At 32.9% G+C, this 21607-nt stretch overlaps 2 protein-coding genes across 5 annotated transcripts; both read right to left on the bottom strand.

Moving 5' to 3' along the window:
• Positions 1-2133: 2133 nt before the first annotated feature.
• On the bottom strand, positions 2134-7113 carry LOC105630808 (uncharacterized). Of its 4 annotated transcripts, none has more exons than XR_001046704.4 (6): positions 6647-7113; positions 6412-6539; positions 6197-6309; positions 4417-4602; positions 3628-3772; positions 2134-2380 (listed from the first exon to the last, which is right to left on the bottom strand). XR_001046704.4 is itself a non-coding variant. In XM_012212777.4 (5 exons), the coding sequence occupies exons 1-5, from the start codon at positions 6988-6990 to the stop codon at positions 3743-3745; spliced, it is 801 nt and encodes a 266-aa protein (XP_012068167.1). In that variant the 5' UTR covers positions 6991-7113; the 3' UTR covers positions 3550-3742. The 4 variants fall into 4 exon arrangements, 1 of the variants encoding a protein (XP_012068167.1); XR_002284046.3 differs by having other exon boundaries at positions 2309-2548; XR_005177747.2 differs by lacking the exon at positions 2134-2380 and adding an exon at positions 2651-3053.
• Positions 7114-8752: 1639 nt separating this feature from the next.
• Positions 8753-10786, bottom strand: LOC105630809 (RNA-binding protein 1). The gene is made up of 2 exons (XM_012212778.4): positions 10369-10786; positions 8753-9934 (listed from the first exon to the last, which is right to left on the bottom strand). The coding sequence occupies exons 1-2, from the start codon at positions 10588-10590 to the stop codon at positions 9023-9025; spliced, it is 1134 nt and encodes a 377-aa protein (XP_012068168.1). The 5' UTR covers positions 10591-10786; the 3' UTR covers positions 8753-9022.
• Between the last annotated feature and the right edge of the window lie 10821 nt (positions 10787-21607).

The raw sequence follows: 21607 nt of genomic DNA, 5'->3' as shown, positions 1-21607 counted from the left end.
CTTTCCCACACCCACATTTCTTTCTTTCTTTCTTTCTTTTTTAGCATTTGATCTGATTAGTGCGTAATTAAGGCTTAAAACTCACATGTATTAAATCTTTGTTCTTTGAAAATGCAATGCAATATATAATCACTCCTACGAAGATAACCTATCAAGAACAATAGAGTTCTTATTATTTCTCGACAAGAAAGATTTGTAAGATATACTTTTCAACTTTCATTTAATTCTGAGGCAGCAAGTTGTGTGTTTAATGTGGCGAGGAGTTATGAGAATCACGTGAGAACACAAAATCCAAACAAAATCTAAAGAAAGATCACAGCAAGAACTAATGGCCAATAACCCATAGGTGGGGTCAACCCAACGAAAGAAGATTTACAATATATACACATTATATATGTATGGGATCACTGGCTACCCTAAACTCAGAAGGACGACAACTATGACACTGTTACCTTTTCCTGTTGAAAAAATGGTTTGCTGCTTTAATTACCCTACTCGAGAAACCCTCCTAAACATTGCTCAAATGCACCTTAGCACTGCTCTCCATTAACAAGTCCTCTTTTACATTTTGTTCGGGGAAAGAGCGGTGGAAAAGGGGAAATACGAAGAAGAGAAAATGAGGAATGACGGAATAAATTAGATTATAGAAAATTGAAATCACAATATGAACTCATTACTTATTTCCGGATAAAAATGTATTTTCAAATAATTTTTCTCCCAGAGTGACTCCATTTTTGGCTTAGAATTCGAATATGGTGGACTTAAGTTATTAGTATTTTGTTTCACCTCTTTTGTTTTCCTCCGTCTTTCCCCTCACTTCCCAAACCCAAAAAAGAAAAAATCAACCTCCTTATCCTACTTTCACCCACCTCATTTCCTCACTCAAATTTTACCTGATACCAAACATAATGTTAGACATTTGCATGCAACACTAATAAACCTTTGATTCCCTATCTCTACATATAACCCATTGTCTACCTTCTTTCTTAATCGGGCGATGAAATGTCAAAATCTAAGCCCACTTGTCACGTCCCAATCACCTTAGATTCTCTCTATCCTCTTCTTGTTTCCTCAAGGGAGGAAGGTTTCTGCTTCTTAGCCTTCTTTCAATCAAAAGACAGCCAAATGAGTTGTTTCGATGCAGTATAAAGAAAGAAAAGCATTAGCTTCTTTTTTTGTTAACATTAGATCAAGAACCTAAAAAGGAAATAAAATCTTTAAGCAATCTATGCTCTTCTTAGATCACAAGATGGTTTAAAAGATCTACCTCCTACTGCAACATTTAATTTCTCTCTCTCTCTCTCTCTCTTTTTTTTTTTTTTTTTTTTTTTTTTGTTTTTTTTCCCTTTTGGCCCTTTGAAGTTTTGATTACCACTTAGTTACGAAGATGCTTGTCAATGCAAGAAGACTTCAAAGGACATTACCTTTTATAGCATAGTGGACTGGGGTCTGGAATGTGACCGAAAGGGAATGCCAATACCATCGCCCAATTCATTTTTTTTCACATGATCGCCTGTCATTTGAGGACCTTCTCTTATCTAGTGTGCAATAACAAGGCTTAATAGCTTTTACCCACTTTCTTTTACAACTGAAATTTATCCATTTACTCTCTGATAATCATCTAGATTTGGAGATCAAAATGATCCACTAGCGTTTGATGGTCAAACATGGGCTATGGCTTGGCTATAGAAATTTCAAGAAAACTACCAGTTTTTTGGGGCTGATAGGACGTCTTAGGGCATATCCTACCTCACTGTCATGACGGCTGTTGTGAGTATTTTAATCCGTTGGATCATATAGGCCCTGGCCATATCTTTTCCAACATGGCCAATTGTCCAGTTCATCACATTTAAAATCCTCCGCTCGCTGTTTGGCAGCCTGGTTAGGTACTTCCTTGTCACTAATTAGGATTTTACCATCCCCTGCTCTGGGATTCCTCAATCCAGGCGTCGAATATACCTTTTGGATGAAAGAACACTCCTGCAATGAATTTTTTTTTTTTTTTTTTTTTTTTTTGGCAACCACAGGCTGGTAGGGTAGAGCCAATTTACCATTATAATATGCAATACGATCCTATTATCCGATTTAGTATTATCATATTGTTGTTTTAAAAATAAAAAAGAAGAAATACAATACGTGTAAATGGCAAAATTGCCCTTCCCGCTGCATTTTCATTTAACAATGCAAATATTTGGAACAAGAGTAAAGAACATCAAAAAAACCACCAGTTCAGAGGAAAAGGCATCTAATCCAGATTTCTCCGATCCCATTTCATAGCAATAACAACGCTTAAAATGCATGGAAAAGGTTTAAGCTAATTAGATATAGATAATTATTAGCCCCAAGGCATCTAGCTCATGTACCAGGCAGCAGATTCTTCCTGATATTAGGAAAGGAAAAAAAAAACAGTAGAATGAGAATCCTTCATCAGTTAAACGGATAAATTTGAATGTAATGGAGCACAGTTTGCGGTCTCAAATCTATAGAAAGACAAGTGAAGAAAAAAATTCAGTCTCTTCTGGCAACCAGATTTTCACTGCAGGTTAAACTGCAAAAGGCAAATACGAGTAGCAATGTGCATAACCCATATGCATCATTTTGCAGAAAAAAGAACGAGGCAAACATTACGGCATCAGCAGCGACATCAGAATACATATATCTTTTTTACCCTTAGTGGGTAGTTCATGCATTTTGCAACTTATATACAAACAGGGTACTCTTCTGTTTTCCATACACATAGGCCCAAAGGAAGCGAAAATACATGACCTAAGTGCTAAACTATCAACAGAAAAAAGTAAATAAAAACAGATATCAAACAATTAATTATCATCAGTAAGAAGAGGTAACAGAAATTATAAATCTTGAACCTTTCATATGGCTAAATTAACCCACTCTCAAGCTCTTACCCTAGTCTAGCCTTATTATTCTGCACAATGCTTGATAGTCCGGATATTAAGTGCATTGCGTGGATGACAAACACTTGACTATCCATAGAATAAAAGAAAGATGGGAATGTAACTTTGTTTTTCTATTGTCTTGCATTGCAGGAATTGCTGGTAAAAAGCAAAATGTTGTAACAGTAAAAATATTTTAACAACTTCATAAAATGCAATTGAGCTTTCCAAAATTATTTAACATGCCGCAAATTTTGCCTATTAAGGTGCTCCTTAAATGCTACAGCAATTCCAAAAACATCAATTTTAACCCCTTCTCCCACCGCCAACCCCCCCCCCCCCCCCAAAAAAAAAAAAAAAAAAAAAAAAAAACCCGAAAGAAAATAGTACGAGAATTGATACAACAGTAACTACTTCAGCAGATGGCTTGACAATAGTATTTCTTCATCTCTATTAGAATATCATGCATTATCCTATTTTATAACAGTTCTCAAAAGAAAATGTTCAGGTTAACCCAAAAAAAGCAGATTGAAGTTAAAAAGAAATATGGCACAAGTTGGAACAGACCAATTATTGAGCCATTACACATAATGCATAATATTCATTCCTTATATCTTAAAATTAAACAGCCTAGGAAAAGAATGGATTTAAAATATAGATTAAGCAAAACATTGAAATTCAAATGCATGATACTCATATACAATTAACATCTATCCAGGATTTTGTTTCATACCTGTTACAATGGTAGCTAATGGCTACAAACAGTATGAAGTCAAAAAAGAAAGATATTGATGCCTCGAGAGAACATAACATCACAGGTACAATCACAGACAAAATGGCTTTCGTACTCACCACCTTCGCACTAATGATGTGAGCAACTGCAATTATTTATAAAATTCTTTATTAGGAATTGACAATTGGTATCTCAAAGTATAGCAGAAGCATAAAAGCGCAATCAAAACCTATAAAGGAATAGCAAATAATAGAAACAAAACGGATGCTGAGACACGATTTTAATAATGAAAAAAGTGCAGCTTATATGTTTTAAGTCTTGTTGACAACAATACACTTATTACCATAGAAAAGGGGCAGAATGAGGAAGCAATATTAACACATTTAATTTCAGATTTGAATCTTTTGAATGATAGAATAGACAATTAAGGCTCCAATATGCATAACTGATATAGAACCCTAGGCTCATACACCAAATATTCCAATTCAACCAAAAACAAAATACATTTAAAATAGAAATTTTCAAAATGACCACACGAAATATAAAATTAAGGTTCGACAGACCAGAATTTGGTCATGGAACCAAAGAGCACATTACATGGATAATGGTGCCCTTTTGAAATACAATGAGCATATGCAGCTCATGATAAAATGATCTAAAAGTATCATTACCATAATAAGAAAATAACAAAATTCTTCACAAGTAACTTAACTTGCGTGTGTCAAGTTTAAATTATATAATTTCCATTTTAGATTTCAGAATGTTAATTAGGCATGAAAAACTGAATACCTCAAATAGTTCAAAGGGGCTACCACGCCGGTATACATCATTCTTCTTACTCTCATTATTAGGAAGAATGCTTGATAATAGAGCTCGCCATCCAATAAGTAAAACGGCAGTGCTTCCCATTGTTACTAAGATAAAAGTATAAGGTGGAATATGTCCAGATGATACTGCCCTTATAATTACTCCCAGCTGCCAGGCAAGTAAATGGAAAAGAATTAAAGTAAGGTGCTTGGCTTATTTAATATTTACAACCAAGATGCGCTGCTGAAAACCACATGCAATGTAAAATAGTGAAAGAACAATGAGCTGTAAAAAGTTGAAATAAGAACGGCAAGCATTGAACATATTGCTTGATAGAGATGGCACACTTATGTCTAATGATGAACAAAGGCAAGTCACAATATCTTTGAGCAGACAGGAAAATGTAGTATAATATTGAACTCAAAAGGTTATACATTATCTTAAAACAAGCAGATGCAATATCGTATCTATGATTATAATGTTTTATACAAGTGATCAAAGGCAGAATTGAAAACGCCAGTAAGACAAATCTATATGCTAAACGTTGGAAATTCCAGTCAGACCTCTACAGAGCAGCTTGAGGTCAGTGGACAACCATTTCCCATATGGTCCCAGCATAAATAAATCAGAAAAGTAGTTGAACCCTTCCATGGGACATATAGCAGATGATTCTATCTTATATAAAAAATGAACACTGTTGTATCTGCCCCGTCATTGCTCCTTATGGAATTTTGACCAATAATATCAATTAATCCATATAACCAATTCAAATGCCTATGACCAGTAGATAAATGAATAAACAGTCAATAAAGGGAGTATAAATATAAAACTATTCTCCAAAGTGAGCTAATTAGCTCATATATAGCCATTTTCACAGCTTGACACTTGGCATACAAGCACAGTGTAAGCAAATTAGCTTGACACTTAGTAGCTGCCACATGCTGGCAGCCACCTCATGCTTCATTCATGAGGTTATTTTTTCATTTTAAATACCGGGGCAGGTTGAGTCCACCTCACCCACACGGTAAACCAACGTATAAAATCAAAAGCATCTTTAATAGTTTCAGGAAATGAACAAATTAACTCTTTTCCAATGGAAGCAACTCTCTTTGTCTCTATCCATTGGAATTTATGTGAAGATTTGTTATAAATTTAAGTGTTTGTTTCTCTCCCATGAATGCAATTTTATGAAATCCAATGTTACTACAGTTAATTCTTTTGTTTCTGAATGAGTTCAATATTTTGAATTAATTTACATCAAACAAGGGGGTTGAAAGACAATCTAGCATCTTGAACAGAAACATTTGTAAATGAGAGTCACCACACAGAATAAGAGTGTAGCATCCTATCAGTTTGATGTAATGAAAGGGATTGACAACTATTAACAAATGCTTCTTTATGACAACTTTCAGCAATGGCTGAATTTAGGACGCCATATATGAAAAATAATTTGTTAATTCAACCTTAAGAAACGTCCAAAATCATGAGCCAAAACGTTTTTGCAGCCAATAAAACTATTAGAACAAAGTCAGCAACTAGGAATTCATAAAAAGATAAAATAGCAGATGATATAACTGGATCTTCTACTCAAATATTTACAAAATGGGATTGATGAGATTGAGGTCTGACACATCAAGTTAAGCACGCAGTATTGTATCTTCAGCATTCATATAATTTAAAACTGAAGAGTTCCTAAGATAAATTATAATTAAAAAATAATAATTAAGAAAAATGGCTAACATCAGGCAACATTGAAACTTACAGGAATTCCCAGAGCCCATGATTTAGCAGCAGCTACAATCGCCTTAGAAATGCCATTCATTCCACGTCCATCTTCGCCATAACCTCCCAGGAAGTAAGCGCCCAAAAACCACCCTATTCATTTTTAACGCACCTTCAAATACCTTTAAATTTAAACTAGACAGACCAGCAAGAAAAAATAAAGGCACATATACAAACTATAGTAATATTATATACCGGCAATAAAAGGGTCGGCAGTGCGCAGTGTGTCAAGGTCAAACACAGAGTAGCCATGGCTAAATCTTCCAATTGCAGAGAACAAAAGCAGAGCCAATACATCTCCACCAGCAAATAAAGCCATGCGACTGCAACATAATTTAGTGCAAGCAACTTGAACTCTCAGATAAGACACACTAGCAAAGAATCAAATACACTGAAAAACAAAATTTTGAAAAAAAAAAATCGAAATTACCCCCATTTGTCCAGACGTGAAGAAGAAGTGAGCTTCTCGAATTGAATAACACCTTCCAAAGGAACATTCTCTTGGCCCACGAAAACGGTGTCATCACTGCTGAAAGAGGGAGGAGGAGGGGGTGAATTGTTGCTAGAAAGAGGTTGTTTGGTTGCAGAGGAAGAATCTAAACCTCCATCAGCTTTAGCGAGAGTTAGATAAAAGGGTTGTTTCTTCGAAATAAAATTGGGTCCGGTGGTATTGGAGAAGAGAGGTGGCTTTTTGTGGGTGAATTTGAAAGGAGCTATGTGAGTACATTTTCTGGCTGATAGAGCTCCTCCTGTTCCTTGGCTTACCACCAGCATTTTCTCAATTGGCCAAGACAGGATATTGAGAATTTTCAAGTCTTTATTACGGTCCTACCGTTACTACTTACTGGGCTTCTTTGCTCTTCCTCTTGATTCCTTTCCTAACCATGCCAAATTGCCATTAGAGGGCGGGCTTTACGTTTTCTGGTTTCTTGATTTTGTGGTTTTGGGCTTTTCTGCCGGTTAATGAGTAGTTTTTTTTTTTTTTTTTTTTTTTTTTTTTTGAGTGGAACTCTTTCCTTTTTTCCTTGTTCTGTATCTCCTGTTTAATGCGAAGTAGAAAATGTCCTCCACAACCTTTTTCTCTTTATCACATACCATAAACTCCAATTTTTTTAAAGACCTAAATTAGTCTTCTTTGTCTTTTGAAAAAAAAAAAAATTCAAGAATAAAATATTTTTAAAATTTAAAAAATAATCAATTTCAATATCCAACTGGCAACAAATGAAAGTGAAAATTATCCTTTTCTAAGTTGTCATATCTACAGTTCGAAGAAATTATTTTTCAAAAAATATAATTTAAACGTTGTTGGTATGCAAATCAATTTCTTAGATTACCATAAAATTTTCCAAGGATGAAAATAAAATAATAAAGTCAAGGCTGTGTATGGGAAGGGGCCTTGGTTTGGTCACAGCTGAAAGCCGAATATAACAGCATGGGAACGTTCATAATAGGCCTGAAGTTGGATAGGAATGTACTATAATAAAAACGTTGTTGAATGGCAATTTGTATAGAGATAAATCGTCATCATTGATATATTTATTCCACAGTAAGATTTAAAATAAGTTTGAATCAGGGACGCACCTGGATTTTGAGAAAAAAAAAAATTAGTTTTTTTGTTAGACCATTACAGAACTTTTTACCTTCTGATACACGAACAGCAACAGAAAGAAAACAAAAAAAAAAAAAAAAAGATTCACCACACTTTAATGATGGATACAGACAGACGGTCAACCACAAGATGTCAGGATAAAAATATTCTTAAGCATAAGCAAGCTCAGTTTCGTATCCAAACACAAGACAATGTCATCCACTAGTAAATCGAACTCAAATTATTCTGTTCTGTATTGACACGAGCAAGACTAACTCCATGCTCTACACTTGACACAAGAGAGACTCGCTTTTGATGCTTTGCCCTTGAAATACAGCTACTATTGCATCGAAGCAATCTTTAGCTACATGGGGTTAGCTAAAATCTAAAGCGAGAACAAAGAAGTACATTGAAGAAAAATGTTACTGAGAACACAGAACGCATGACCTAAGCTTAATTTTGTTCACCTAAAGAAAAATGTTGATCTACATGTCGAAATAACTTGTGTACAAAAAAAAAAAAAATACACGTAAAAATAAAAACAAAAAGATAGAATCACAATTTCTACATTTCATTTGGGGAAACCCAGACCAAGCTCATCATTCAAGGGTTTAATGCCAAGCATGAATCATGAATTTTTTTATGATACCATACTCTCAACCTAACCCTCAATAATGAGATGATAGATAATCCATTTTAACAAAAAATAAAATAAATTCACCAAGTACACTTTTAAACCCAAACAAGATAACAGTTTTTGATTAGCAAATATGTCATCTACAATTAACTCATACTTTCAATCTTTTCAAAGGAATGATAATCACACACAATAACAGGCGTAATGCAAACATATACATTGAGTTGTCACTATAAATGAGCCATGTGCAACATAATTCCCCTTGTAATTTGTACGGCCAGCTTAAAAAGGTTAAAAAACATAGAGAAAAGTTGGATTTAAAAGCATTTATGTTATAGATGACTGAATCACATATTTACAGATGATTCAAACTAGAGAAGACACACAGCAAGCACATGTTTACGGAATTGAATTGGCACATGTAAAACAGACATCTGAACAGTGATAGTTGCCCTAGCCCAATCAGTGAAAGAATTTCCTAAACCTTCAATGTCCATTAAGAATGTGTACAGGGTAGGGTAGTCAGCTAGAACTACCTAAAGGTAAAGACTTCAGCTGTCCATAAAACCTAGTCAATTATGTTAGCTGGAAGCACCACCACTACTACTCTTCAGGCCTGAACAATCAACTCCTGACTTAATGTTGCCAGTTGGAGGCAGTGAAGCTTCAGGTAGCAGACGACCATTACTACAAGACACCTCATTAGGTTTTCCATTACCACTTGACCCAGCAATCCCACTGTGCCCACCCATCATCATACCCATGAAACCAACACCACCGTTCATGTGAGTTGGATAAGAAAAGGCATTGCTATAAGGTGAAGGGTACATTGTGGCTCCAATCATTACAGGGCCATTCCATGAGATCCTAGGGGCAACTGTTGTAACCCCAAAGCCAGGCCTTCCATAACCTACCATAGGGTAACCACCATAGACGCCTGTCCCATAAAGATACCCTCCAACACCACCATATCCTGGAAGAGGAACATAACCTGGGAAAATTTCATATCCAGGACTATAGGGAAGGTAATTTCCAGATTGAAAACTCTTCACAGAAGACCCCCTTACACCACCTTTTGTGATATATCTATTGTTACTACCATTAAGTCCACCTTTTGGCACAGCCCTTTTGACCTCTACAAGCCTACCATTTAGCTCATGAAAAGTGTTTAGCATTACCTTATCAACGGATTCTTCAGAATCAAACGTGACAAAACCAAAACCCCTTGGCCTGTTGGTTGAGCTATCTTGCATCACAACTACATCTACTATCTCGCCAAATCTCTCGAAGTAATTCTTAAATTGTTCCTCGGTTAGACTAGATGACAAACCCCCTACAAAGATCTTTTTAGTCCTAAAATTATCATTGCCATTACCAGTACTACTATTCTCATTGAACCCACTATTCATTTGATGGTTGGGAAGTTGGTGCTGCTGAAGATGCTGTTGGAACTGCAGCTGTTGACCCCTGAGTATAGCTTTCTTCACTTCTACCTAGATGAGAGAAAATTCGGTAATAAATTAAATAACCCAAAAATTAATACCAGTGTCAAAACACCTAGGTAACACAAAAATATATCAAAATTTTCAACTACTTTGACAAACTCTCCCATGGCAACCTGCCTGTCGACAACCGTCCACAAAGAAGACTCTCTAGCTATTGGGGAAAAAAAACAAAGGTTCTTCCTTAATTAAAACAGCCAAAACCAAAGAGCAAAAATTTATCACGCCAAAGTTAAGTTAACCCAGAAAAGCTTAATTTGATCAGAAAAGCTAATAGAACAAAAACAAAATGGTAACGTTCCTCTCCTTGTTCATTAACCGAGTAGTCAAGGAAGTCAAGAATCATAAACCTTCTTAATTTAGAACACAAACAAACAGCACTTAAAACCAGATAGAGACATATAAAAGAAAGCTGAAAAACTAACCGTTCTTCCTAGTATTACATGAGAGTCTTGAAGTGCCTTATCGGCGAAGGTAGGATCAGAAAACCAAACAAAGCCGAATCCTCTAGGACTTTTGGTGTTCTTGTCCTTAGCAACCAGAGAACCTAAAACTGTCCCATACTTACCGAAGTGAGCTCTGAGAGCGTCTTCACTTGTCTCCCGAGATATACCTCCCACAAATAGCTTAGCTTTATCGATATCCATCACAAGTCAACTTAAAGAAAACCCTAATTGCACTGAATTTCAAAAAGCCCCAAAATTAAAACCCCAAATTGAACAAAAACCCTAGAAATTTTGTTTTCTAGGGTTTCTGAAAGTAGCAGCAGAACCCAGTGAAACTTGGAAAGGAACAGAGTCCCGATAGTTTTACTTTCACCTGGTAAGTGCAAAGTGGGCTGCTTTTGATTTAGAATCCAGTTAAAATAAAAAAAAAAAAAAGGCTAATTCCAAAAGTACGTAAAGTACTTGCTATAAGTTTGTATAGGGTCCAATAAGACTTTAATAGATTTGGTAATTGGGCCTAATCCAAATGGCTTCCAACCCCAACCATGTTACTTTATATAAGGCCCAAACATGTTCTAGTTCAATCCAAACATAATGGACTTCCCTTTTCTGGACCCTTCGCCTCATCTAATCATAGCCGAAGCCCATCAAATAAACAAACAAAAATCATTGGCTTAACCAAGAATCTTCCATTGGAAAACTCCAATTTAATCTTCATTCTTGAAAAGTATAGTTGATAAAAATTATTTTTGAAAAAAATGAATCATTTCCATAAAAAAAGAGAAACTGTTAAAAGGAATGTGATAAGATGTCATAAATTCTAAATTTTTTTTTAAAAATATTTGTCTTAGTTTTTAGAAATAATTTAATTTTAAATTAATTTTATCACTTGACAGTTATTAACAAAAATATTTTCACATGATTATTTGTCAAATTTTTTCAAATGAACCATGATGTTTGAAAGAAATAAAAGTATTGTAGTCGAAATTCGTGCATGAGTCATCATATAGATTTTTCCTGTATTTTTTTTTTTTTTCAAATTTTTGTACCACCAGATTGCATGAAAAGGATTTTCCTTTCATCTTGTAGTTTGATTTTTAATTCTTAGATCACATCTAATAAGGTGACAATTTACTATCAATCAGCTTTTGTCCAATATATATGAACTTTATTTATCCAAATTTGAATTTTCAAATCATAAATACTCATTGAGGAGGATTTCTTTATGGGTGAGCATTTCGCAATTCGATCAATTTGAATAATATTTCAATCGAAATGAATTAATTAAAACTTTTTTACTTAATGAAATTTAATCGAATTTTTTAATTAAATTTAATTAAATTATTTTAACAAAATTAATTTTAATAATCAACTGAAATTAAAAATACTGAAAACTCAATAACGCATCGAATTTAATTGAAATTTATGATTAATCAAATTTAACGAACAAAGTGCTCACCACTTTTGCTCTTTTCTCCTTTTTTTTTTTTTTTTTTTTTTTTTTTTTTTTTTTATCAACTTGACACTGCAACTTTCCAATCTTTGTATTCGAACATTGAAGTCACACCTTACGTACAATATATATATATACTGTTTTCCTTCACATCATCCTAACGTTAAATTTTAAATATTTTTATAGATTTATGAGGGATTTTAATCTAAAATTTCCAATATAATAATCTTGATATTTAGCGTCATATGAAAAAGAAAACATTGCTGGTCTAAATTTTATTGGTAGGTAAAGATTGAATAAAGAAATATTGTGAAAAGAAAAGAAAAAAAAAAAAAACAGTGACAAAGCTTGTGCAGAGGGACTCAATCCCGAGACCTTCTCACATGCTAAGGGTTGCAGTTAAATACTTAAAACAATTAAGCAAATGTTATTAGTATAATGAACTGGTCTTATGCGTGCGAATATTCGATAATTGTGTTACAAATTATTATTTCAAGGATATGTGAATATAAGAATCCACCATAATCATTTAACTAATCAATCTTTTCCCATTTTTAATCCTATTTGCATGTGACATAACCCTTTTTTTTTAATCCCATCTTGTTATATGAGAAAACCCTACCTTAATTAATTAAACAAATCTTAATTATATTTATCTAAACTCTTCACGTAGAATCATGTGCTTATAACCTAACAATGGGGTTTTGATCTCTTCGCTTCTTTTCATGCATACAGCCGCTTAGACTTGTTAATTTACAGAAATACCCCTAATTACAAATGTTAAATAATAATAGTAAACAGAACCCTAATTCAAGATTAACCCTTGATACTTACACCTACAAGGCGTCATGGGAATCGAAATTACATAGAGCACCTCGATCATATGGGACCATAGTTCATTATATAATGAATTATTATTTCATAGATTTATATTTAATAGTAGTACAAAAAGATGATGTGAGAAGCATCTCTAGGTGTTATGTTAAGCTAACATTTCTGGGATTTACCAATCTCACTTGCACTTGTGTCTCTGTCATCTTCTCGTTGCCAAAAATTTGAAAGTGCAGATTGTAGTATATAATACTCTGATCTCTTCTTCGTTCATATAAAAGCATATCTTTTTCTAGGGTTTTGGGCTATATGGCATATTGCTAATGGATGGCATGAGTGGAGTCCAAACTTCAACTAATTAACAAGTCTTAAACAATGGAGATTAGAGACTAAATTATAATAATTAGCCCCTTAAAACATATATAATTTGGTTGGTCTTGGAAATTTAACCATCCAAGATTACGTACGGCCTATGGGAAATTGCATTCTTTTGTTTTGATACTTCAAACTTGTTGAAGATACTGCTTGATTCGAGAGACATTATGCATTCAACGAGTCAAAATTTTTCTTTCCCTTTTCTAATAGTGAATAGATATAAAGCACTTGCCTTTTCTTTTAGTGGAAAAGAAAAATACTAAAATGTATGGATTCAAAGTGACCCACCCACATACGTACAGAAAGAGAGAGTCAAACGTGTATGCGTGTGGGAGACCTTAAACACATGCTTTTCTAACAAGGTGCAGAGCAATTTTATAGTGCAAATGGCATTGGGGAAACCTTTTAGGGTTCATAAAAAGTTGCAATTGTTTTTATTTAGTAGAGATCTCATGTTGCCCAATTGCTCTGTTTATAGCATTAGAGACATAACTACTGTTAACTTTTTCCTTTCCATATTGGACTAAATTTTAGATCATACGCATTCCAATAATAATATTATTAATTACTACCTATTCATTTGGGAGATTTTCCAAGAATTAATCAATCAATTTATATAAAAATTTATTATTTCATCAATAAAAAATCTTAGTTTAAACTTTCTTAACTGTTTAAATCAAATCCAAAATATTGTTTTCTAACAAATTGATTCTTAATCAAATCCCCAAGTTTATTGATTTTGTTTATTTGGTCATTTAGCTAATCAAACAAAAGAAAAAGATCCTCGATCCAAATTTCATTAAACTAATAATAATAACAATAACAACAGGCTGTAATAAAACACAGAGAGAGATAAAGAAATGGAGAAGAATGCAAAAACCGATGAGAGAAGGGAGGAGAGATGACCATTTAGAAATGAAAAAATATGAAAGACAGCCCCTACAAAACCTTGGAGGATAGGTTTAGAAAAAGGAGACACAAAACTAGATGCATCTAAAGTTAAAAAGACTTGTTCTTGGACAAGGCAAGAACAGGACAGGCATGGTGGCTCTTTGAACATTTTATTTCTTGTTTATTTTGACCAAGAAACACAAAAGGTGATAAGACATACCTTTGGGATTATACACTCTTCGGACTCGTAAAACCGTAGAAATATTATTACTATATTTTTTTTAAAATTAATTTTATTTTTTTCTAATGGATATAGAATAATAAATATATTATGATTAAATGAATATACTACTAGTATTATTTACCTAAATTATAAGACATTTGTGACCCACAATGCCTCTGTCGACAAATCCTAACAACAAACTAACACAACACACTAATTCAAACCCAAAAGACAAGAAAAAAAAATTAATTTTTTATATATTGGTCTCATCCATCCATGTCCTTCCCAATGCTCTATCTCTCTTGTGCCTTGGAAACTTGCAGAAGTTTCTTTTCTTTTTCCCCCCTCAAACTCAGAGAGAGAGAGAGAGATAATCATCCCTTTCATCCAGACAAAAGAAAAGAAAAGACTGTAAATTGTTGCTCGAGGGGACCAAAGCTATGATCTTTTGAGTCAGCGACACTACATCGACGGCCACCTAATTACTCAATTTCAATATTTTAGAAAAAATTTATAATATATAGGGTGTGCTAGTCACGTGACCATCATGGCAGTATCAATTAGAGGATTAAACTAATCACCAGTAATTAATTAATTCTCTCTTTCTTCCCCTCCCCTCATTATTTTGTTCGGTTAGGGTTTCTTCTTCTTTGAAAGGAAAGAAGAAATGGAGCCGTCAAATATAGGGTTTTGTTTTGTTCGGAAATTAGGGCATCCAGCCAGGTGTTGGTTTCTTGCTTCTTGCGTGAGCTACATATGAAATCGGAGAAGCTATAAGCGTATAATTTTCACATGGTTTATAGACCATGGCTAGCTTTTGACTGTGGGGGGCAGGACAAGCGTGCAGAGCCACTGCCAGCAAGTAATAGCGATAGCTCGGTAGATAGATAGTCGTAGGTTGGGTGGGCTGGCTCCATGCGTGGCCTGAAGCAACTAACAACAATATTTATATATATTATTGAATAAGGTCGTGGGTTTTTTATTTGAATACCCTAAAAATATCAATGTAATAAAAAATTTGTTAAAGTGTTGTGGAGTTTGGGTCGGTTATAGACTCATAGCTGGTGTATCTGTTGAGCCAAAAAGGAAAGATTAGAAATTACCTTTAATGGAAAAGGAAGTCCCTGCTTTTTTAAGTGGCAGCTAGGTGTTTTACATTGAAGTCAATTGAACTTAGCTGGACCATTTCCAATTTCAACATGTTCTCACCGCTTTTCCTCAGTAAACTAATTATTGTTACCCCATGTAAAGGAAGCAACCAAAATTACCATCCGTTTTTAAATAAATTTCATTTTTTAACTTAGTGCATGGAAGGTTTACAAAATTAATTTATAAATTATTTATTTTGTCATTCAATTAAATTAATTAATTAATAACCTAAATATAGGAGATTTGGTGGTTAGAGTAAATTTTACTCGTTGCAATCTTACTACCAAAAATATTACTACGTTAGACTTGAAGTGGTCATGACATTTGAAAGTGAAATTGTTGATCATCCAAAAATAATTTTCTAACTCCGTTTTATGGTTTTTTTTTGGTTGAATCTGAAGGAACAATGCAAATTTTAAAGGATCGATTGTCGATTTTAAATAAATTGAATTTTGAAAAGATTTGAAGGCTTGCGTCTAGTTGATCTATTCAGAGCAAACGGTTATGAAGCGTGCAGATAATATTTTTCAATTAATATATAGTAATCATAGTAATTTAGTAATTTATCTATTTTTTGAAAGGAAGATTCAAGAATAAGTTTTTTGAGAATTTCTAATTTATTTTTTGAGGAAAATTTAATTAATTGGAATAAAAAGTAATAAAAGATAAATTTGTTCCGAGGACAAGCGGTGGCGAGTTAAGAAGGTGGGTGTGGCATTGACTCGCTTGCTGTCAAACAGTAATCAAACAAAGTGATGCCAAAGAAAACAAAAGAAGCAATCAAATCAAATCAAAGTGTAGCAGTCCAAAATTGATATGAAATCCATCCTTAATTCTCAATAATTTATGTCCCACACGGTGTTGTTTGTGACTTAAAAATTCAAATATAAAGTAGTAAAAATCCCTTCAAAAAAAAAAAGTAATAAAAATAAACTTTTTATTTAAAAAAAATAATAAGGAAAATAATAATAATAATAATAATAAGATGGAGGGGAAGGTGGGTGTGGGTGTGGGTGTGGGGGGGAATTGAAAGGACGGGAAGGGTCCACCACATACAATAGCCCCACACGCTGAAAATATCAAAAGGGAGAGAGAGAGAGAGAGAGAGAGAGAGAGGAGATGACGCAATGGGGTTGAAAGGAGGTGGTGGGCCAAGACGAGGCCTGTCGGCAAATGGGAGGCGAGGTTTGCTCTATCTCTCTATCATCATCTTAAGCCCAACAACAAACATTATCATCTCCAGTTTCTTCCCCATATGGCCATATGCATAATTTTTATTTTTGTGTACTACTATGCCCCTACCCTACCCTTTACTACTAAAATACTACATAATTAGACCCCCCATCTCGTGGGCCCACGTGGTGCTGTCTAGACCACACCCTCTCTCGACACGTCAACGTCAGATACACTCTCTCTTCTCCGAGAAAAAAAAAAAATAATAGTAATAATAATATGGGGGATTCCGAGATGATATGATGAGAGGGAGAGAGATATGTTTGCTTTTTTGAACTTTGGTTTGCTTTGTCTTTTTTTGGTTTGGTTCTCTCTCTCTCTCTCTCTCTATGCCATCCTCCGATTGTCTTCTATTGTATTGGACTCCCTCCTTCGCAACCGCCACGCGCCTTTCTTTTCCTTTTCGTTTCTCTTGGTCCCATATACATTTATAAAGTCCACTCAGATCCAATTTCATCCATATATTGTTATGTTTTCTTTTTTATTTTTTTTTTCCTCCTCAATCAATTAGCATTTTAACTAACATTTCATCAAATATTAATCGAGAGAGTATTTTATAATTTGCTCTCATAGATTTCAAACTCTAACATAAATATTAAATTATCAATAACATAAATGATAATGTTTATAATAATAGTGTTTAATTTTATTCAAAATAATAAATGTTATGCAAAGAGTTATCGCCAAACAATGATGTATTAATAAGAACTAATTCGACAAGATAAATGTTTTAAAATTTAAAGGTGCTTAATCCGATAAGCTGCTTCAGTTTTCTACGAACATAAGATAAACCTACGGAAATGCATTTAGTGAAAGAGCTATTACAATTTAAAACAAACTAATGATTTTTATTCTAAAAAAAATTCTAAATTTGGTCTCCACTCCATCACTTTTATGTTTTAAAATTTTAAAATTTTCAATTATATAAATCTACTATTTAAATATGACAGTTTTTTAAATATAATCTCTAATATAATTTATATAAATTCTTGGAATGGATTGTAAGTTTGGAACTCATAGTAGGATAGGGATATAGAAGTATGAGCAAATAATTAAACATTTCCAATTTTGGATTATTCAGATTTCTTAATTTAAAAGTGTATGGTTGGGAATTTTAGCAAGGCAAGAGCATGATAGTGAAACGTGAAGCGCGGGCCATGCTCAACAATGACGGATGTGTGGGATGGGGGCGACAGTCGCCTTCAACATTTTTGAATTCTCTAATTATTTAGTAAAAAAAATATTATTAATTTATTATTTTCGTTCTCCAAAATTATCTTCCTTACTTCCAAAATTTTGACAGGGATGCATCAAAAGCATGCCTACTCGGCTACTCCTCTATTTTGCCTATTCTTTACTTCAACCACTTATGTATACCATTTATTACAATTCTCTCTTCCCTAGAGTTCACTTATATTTATCTTTAGGTAATAGAAGCTTTAATTAATTAATTAATTAAATTTATAGTGGCAATTCGAATTAAATTTGCATAAATTCAATTTATTTATAAACTAAATCCATAAAAATAGAGATTTTTTTAAGAATTATTTTTAATTTTATCTTTTTACAATGAATGGTTATAAATATTTTATTTAAAAATTTATTTTTTATTGGTTTAGTTCTTATTCAATGTAGAACTTATGCAACAATAATTTTTGAACTAATTTTTAGTATTTTGACCGAATTAAAACTCTATTTTATTAATTACAGTGTTCATTGACATAACATTTATAATAACTTAGATTGTAAGAGTTTTTCTTATGAAACATTAAATACCATAATATTTAGCTTTAAGTGTTTAGCGTCTTAGCTTTTAATTAACTTTTTTGAATATCATATCCATTATTTTTCTTTTTTTTGAATTATCATTTTTATCGTTTTAAGTTAAACAACTATATTTACTAAATATTTTTAATTTAAACCGCTATGTAAACAACAATCAACTAAAAATTAATATTTTTACTATAATAGTTAATAACTACTAAAATAATTAATATTGCCGAAAAAAACATTAGCAAACACATGATAAAAAATTGCCCTTTACGACAAACAATTGTTGTAGCTGGCATAGAATTAATATATAGGACCTTCCTTCCCACTTGATTCTGATAATGTGTAAACCGCAACTGAGAATTAGGCATATATAGTATATTCACAAGTGACAGTGACATATATGTATATACACACGCACATGAACAGCGGCATCTTTACAAGAAGCTGAGTTCTCTATGGGTGAAATCGCTGCAGGTTTCCGTCGTCAATATATGTGTTCATATGAATGTTATCTTTTACATTCTCTGCCACCACCCAACAATCACAACGTCAAAGACTGTGGAGTGAAATAGGTACAGTCTGCTTTAATATTTTTCACCTTCGACCCTTTGGACTATAGACGCGTACAATCTATATTCTATATGGCCCATTTCGATTTGTCCAACTTCGTTTATAAAAAGAAAGAAAAAAAAAAATCTTTCAATCATTCTTGCAGTTTCCTTTTCTCCGGCAAATGAAACAGAAATATATAAAATAAAAGAAAATCCTTTCATTGATTCAGAGAACCCTATCTCTTTCTCCTTGGCATTATTGTCAGGTTTGAAAAATGCCGTTATTGGAGTCAAGAAAATGGATTTAAAGCTGCGAACCAGTACTTATTATGCAGAATACATATGAAAATTGTTTGATTAAATCATCAAGCAATTCAATAATTGACCCATATGCTGAGAGAGAGTGTGTGTGAACAATAACAAGCCATGTCAAGAATCTGGACCCAGTACAGTGTCTTCACTCTTCATCAGAGTGATAGCTACGAAGTACTAACAAACCAATAATGGAAATCAGTACGCGTAAGCCATTCACAATAAAGTTGATTTGAACAATCTCCGTCGTCGTCCTCTCTCAAATAATTATGTTTTTTAAATACCCTAGTAAGAAGTTGCTGTATCCATGTATCCACTTGGAGGCAATGGCGATACGATGGTGACCAAATCAGTGTTTTGGAATTTTGATATATTGCTAGCTAGCAGTGAGCTTGATGTTTGTACAAAGGGATTTTATTTTTTCTAGCTTTAGGGGAGCTGGGAGTATCTTGTTAGGACTTTAATAATTAATGGAAATAAAAACTTGTGTCTCCTTTGCTACTTTGTACTGAAATGGGACCTTATCAGTCAATGCAAAAGCTTGAAGGCCACTGTGCTTCAAGTCCCTCGCCACTAGACATGCTTCCCATTATGGAGGCAAGAGAAAGTTGGAAGAGAAACTCTAGTTCTGTTTCTGTAGCTTATGAAATTAGGAGAAACCAGAAATTTGACCCCTTTTTTATTCATTCATTCTCAAAAATAATAATTTACCTGAAAAGTGTTTTTGAATTCTTTTAAAATAATGTTAGAAAATATTTTCATAGTCAAATAAAAAATTTAAAAATTTTAATAAAAAATGACTTTCCATCTTAAAAGAAAAAAATATTTTTCAAATTTTCCTATTTTAAAAAGAATATATATACTAAGAAGGCGTTGGTTATGATAGTAAAAAATCTCAATTCATGTAAAAGAGATAATATAAATTTGATCTCCCAAAAATGCACTTTGCGGGAAGAATAAAAAATTTTTATGTTTTACGACTCAATAAGGATTAAACTTTCTGGTTATACCCAAAACTTTATGGTCACCATTCAATACCTCACCATCTATTACTATTTGTCATAAATTTATCATTTTTATGCATTTTTCTTCAAATTGAACAAAAAAATTTTTGAAATATGAAATTAATTTAATTAAAAGTATGATAGCATAAATTAAGAATTTTAATAGTTTTTCTGGGTTGGAGTAAATTGGGGAGACATTGCTGGTAGATTGTAGTTAATGTTGCATCTATTTGATTCATACAAGGTATTTGAATTGGTTCTAACTATGGACCCAAAGGGAACTATATATTATATAAATGGAAAAAGGTTAAAAACATACATTTTTGGGGTTATTTCATCCTTGTATTTCCCCCCCTTGGGGTGACAGTTTACATACCAGACAATGCACTAAATGGAGTGGTTCTTTGTGTGCCCAACTTGATTTGCATATCAAGGTAACTGGACCCATCTTGACCTTATTACTATTATTATTCACAGGACATTGTTGTTGAAATTGATTACATAGTACAAAAAGTGGTTAGCAAGTTCGTTAATTAACTCCTAGGAAAAACATTTTCCATAATATAGTAGTTTAACATTGGGTTAATTATAAAGTTTATCATATAATCATTCTTCATTAACTAAAATGCAATTATACCCTTGAAAAATTCAGATATTTAATGCACATCCCTTACTAAAACCACACATCAACGCTGGGTCCTCTGTATTGGGAAATTATTAGAATACAAATATAGTATCTTTGACCAACTACTATAGCAAATTTAAGGAAAAAGGACCGACTATTATTACACATGAGATATAAATATAAAATTTGATTAAACAAATGTATATTCATCTTAATACAACCTTAAATATTCATTAAACAAATGTTTATTCACTTTAATATATAATAAATATTTAATTAATTTAATTTTATAAGTTAAAATGTTGAATAAAATAATTTTAAAAATTGAAGTGTCTAATAAATATGAAATACTAAAAATTAAACATTCTATGAATTAACCTTTTATAAAATATATTTTAATCTCTAAAAACCTTAATTTCTATAAATTAATTTAAATATTATATTATTAATCACTATAAAAAATAAAATTTATTATTTAAAAAATATCTAACACTACAAACTACTAAAACAACCTATGCCTAACACACCTTTAATATTTAATGAGTTAAGAGTAATAGTTAAAGTGCATTGGTTAAATTTATGCATTAAAAAAAAAAAAAAAAAGTAAAGAGAGTATATAAGGCATAATGTGGGTGCGAGTAGGGTAGATTTAGAATTTCGAGTGGCGTCTGTCACGTGGCAATGCATCTTTGTTCATGCAGCCCACCACTCCTTACACCTTTCAACTTTAAGAAGAGAGAGAGAGAGAGAGAGAGAGATTCATTGGAACCGCTAGCGGACTTTGCAAGGCTAAAACTT

This window comes from Jatropha curcas, chromosome 9 (assembly GCF_041381405.1).
Source record: "Jatropha curcas cultivar XTBG-Jc1 chromosome 9, XTBG_Jcur_1.0, whole genome shotgun sequence".
NCBI lineage: Eukaryota > Viridiplantae > Streptophyta > Magnoliopsida > Malpighiales > Euphorbiaceae > Jatropha > Jatropha curcas.
Note: the sequence above shows the minus strand (reverse complement) of the source record. Positions and strands in the feature narration are given on the sequence as shown.

What these genes read in the sequence shown, in the direction of transcription:
- LOC105630808 (XM_012212777.4), bottom strand. Translation starts at nt 6,990, where the DNA reads ATGCTGGTGGTAAGCCAAGGAACAGGAGGAGCTCTATCAGCCAGAAAA. An exon ending in TCACGTCTGGACAAATGGGG is followed by an intron (nt 6,540 to 6,646) that starts GTAATTTCGATT and finishes ATTATGTTGCAG; the next exon opens with TCGCATGGCTTTATTTGCTG. An exon ending in CATGGGCTCTGGGAATTCCT is followed by an intron (nt 4,603 to 6,196) that starts GTAAGTTTCAAT and finishes CTTGCCTGGCAG; the next exon opens with CTGGGAGTAATTATAAGGGC.
- LOC105630809 (XM_012212778.4), bottom strand. Translation starts at nt 10,590, where the DNA reads ATGGATATCGATAAAGCTAAGCTATTTGTGGGAGGTATATCTCGGGAG. An exon ending in ATGTAATACTAGGAAGAACG is followed by an intron (nt 9,935 to 10,368) that starts GTTAGTTTTTCA and finishes TCTCTCATCTAG; the next exon opens with GTAGAAGTGAAGAAAGCTAT.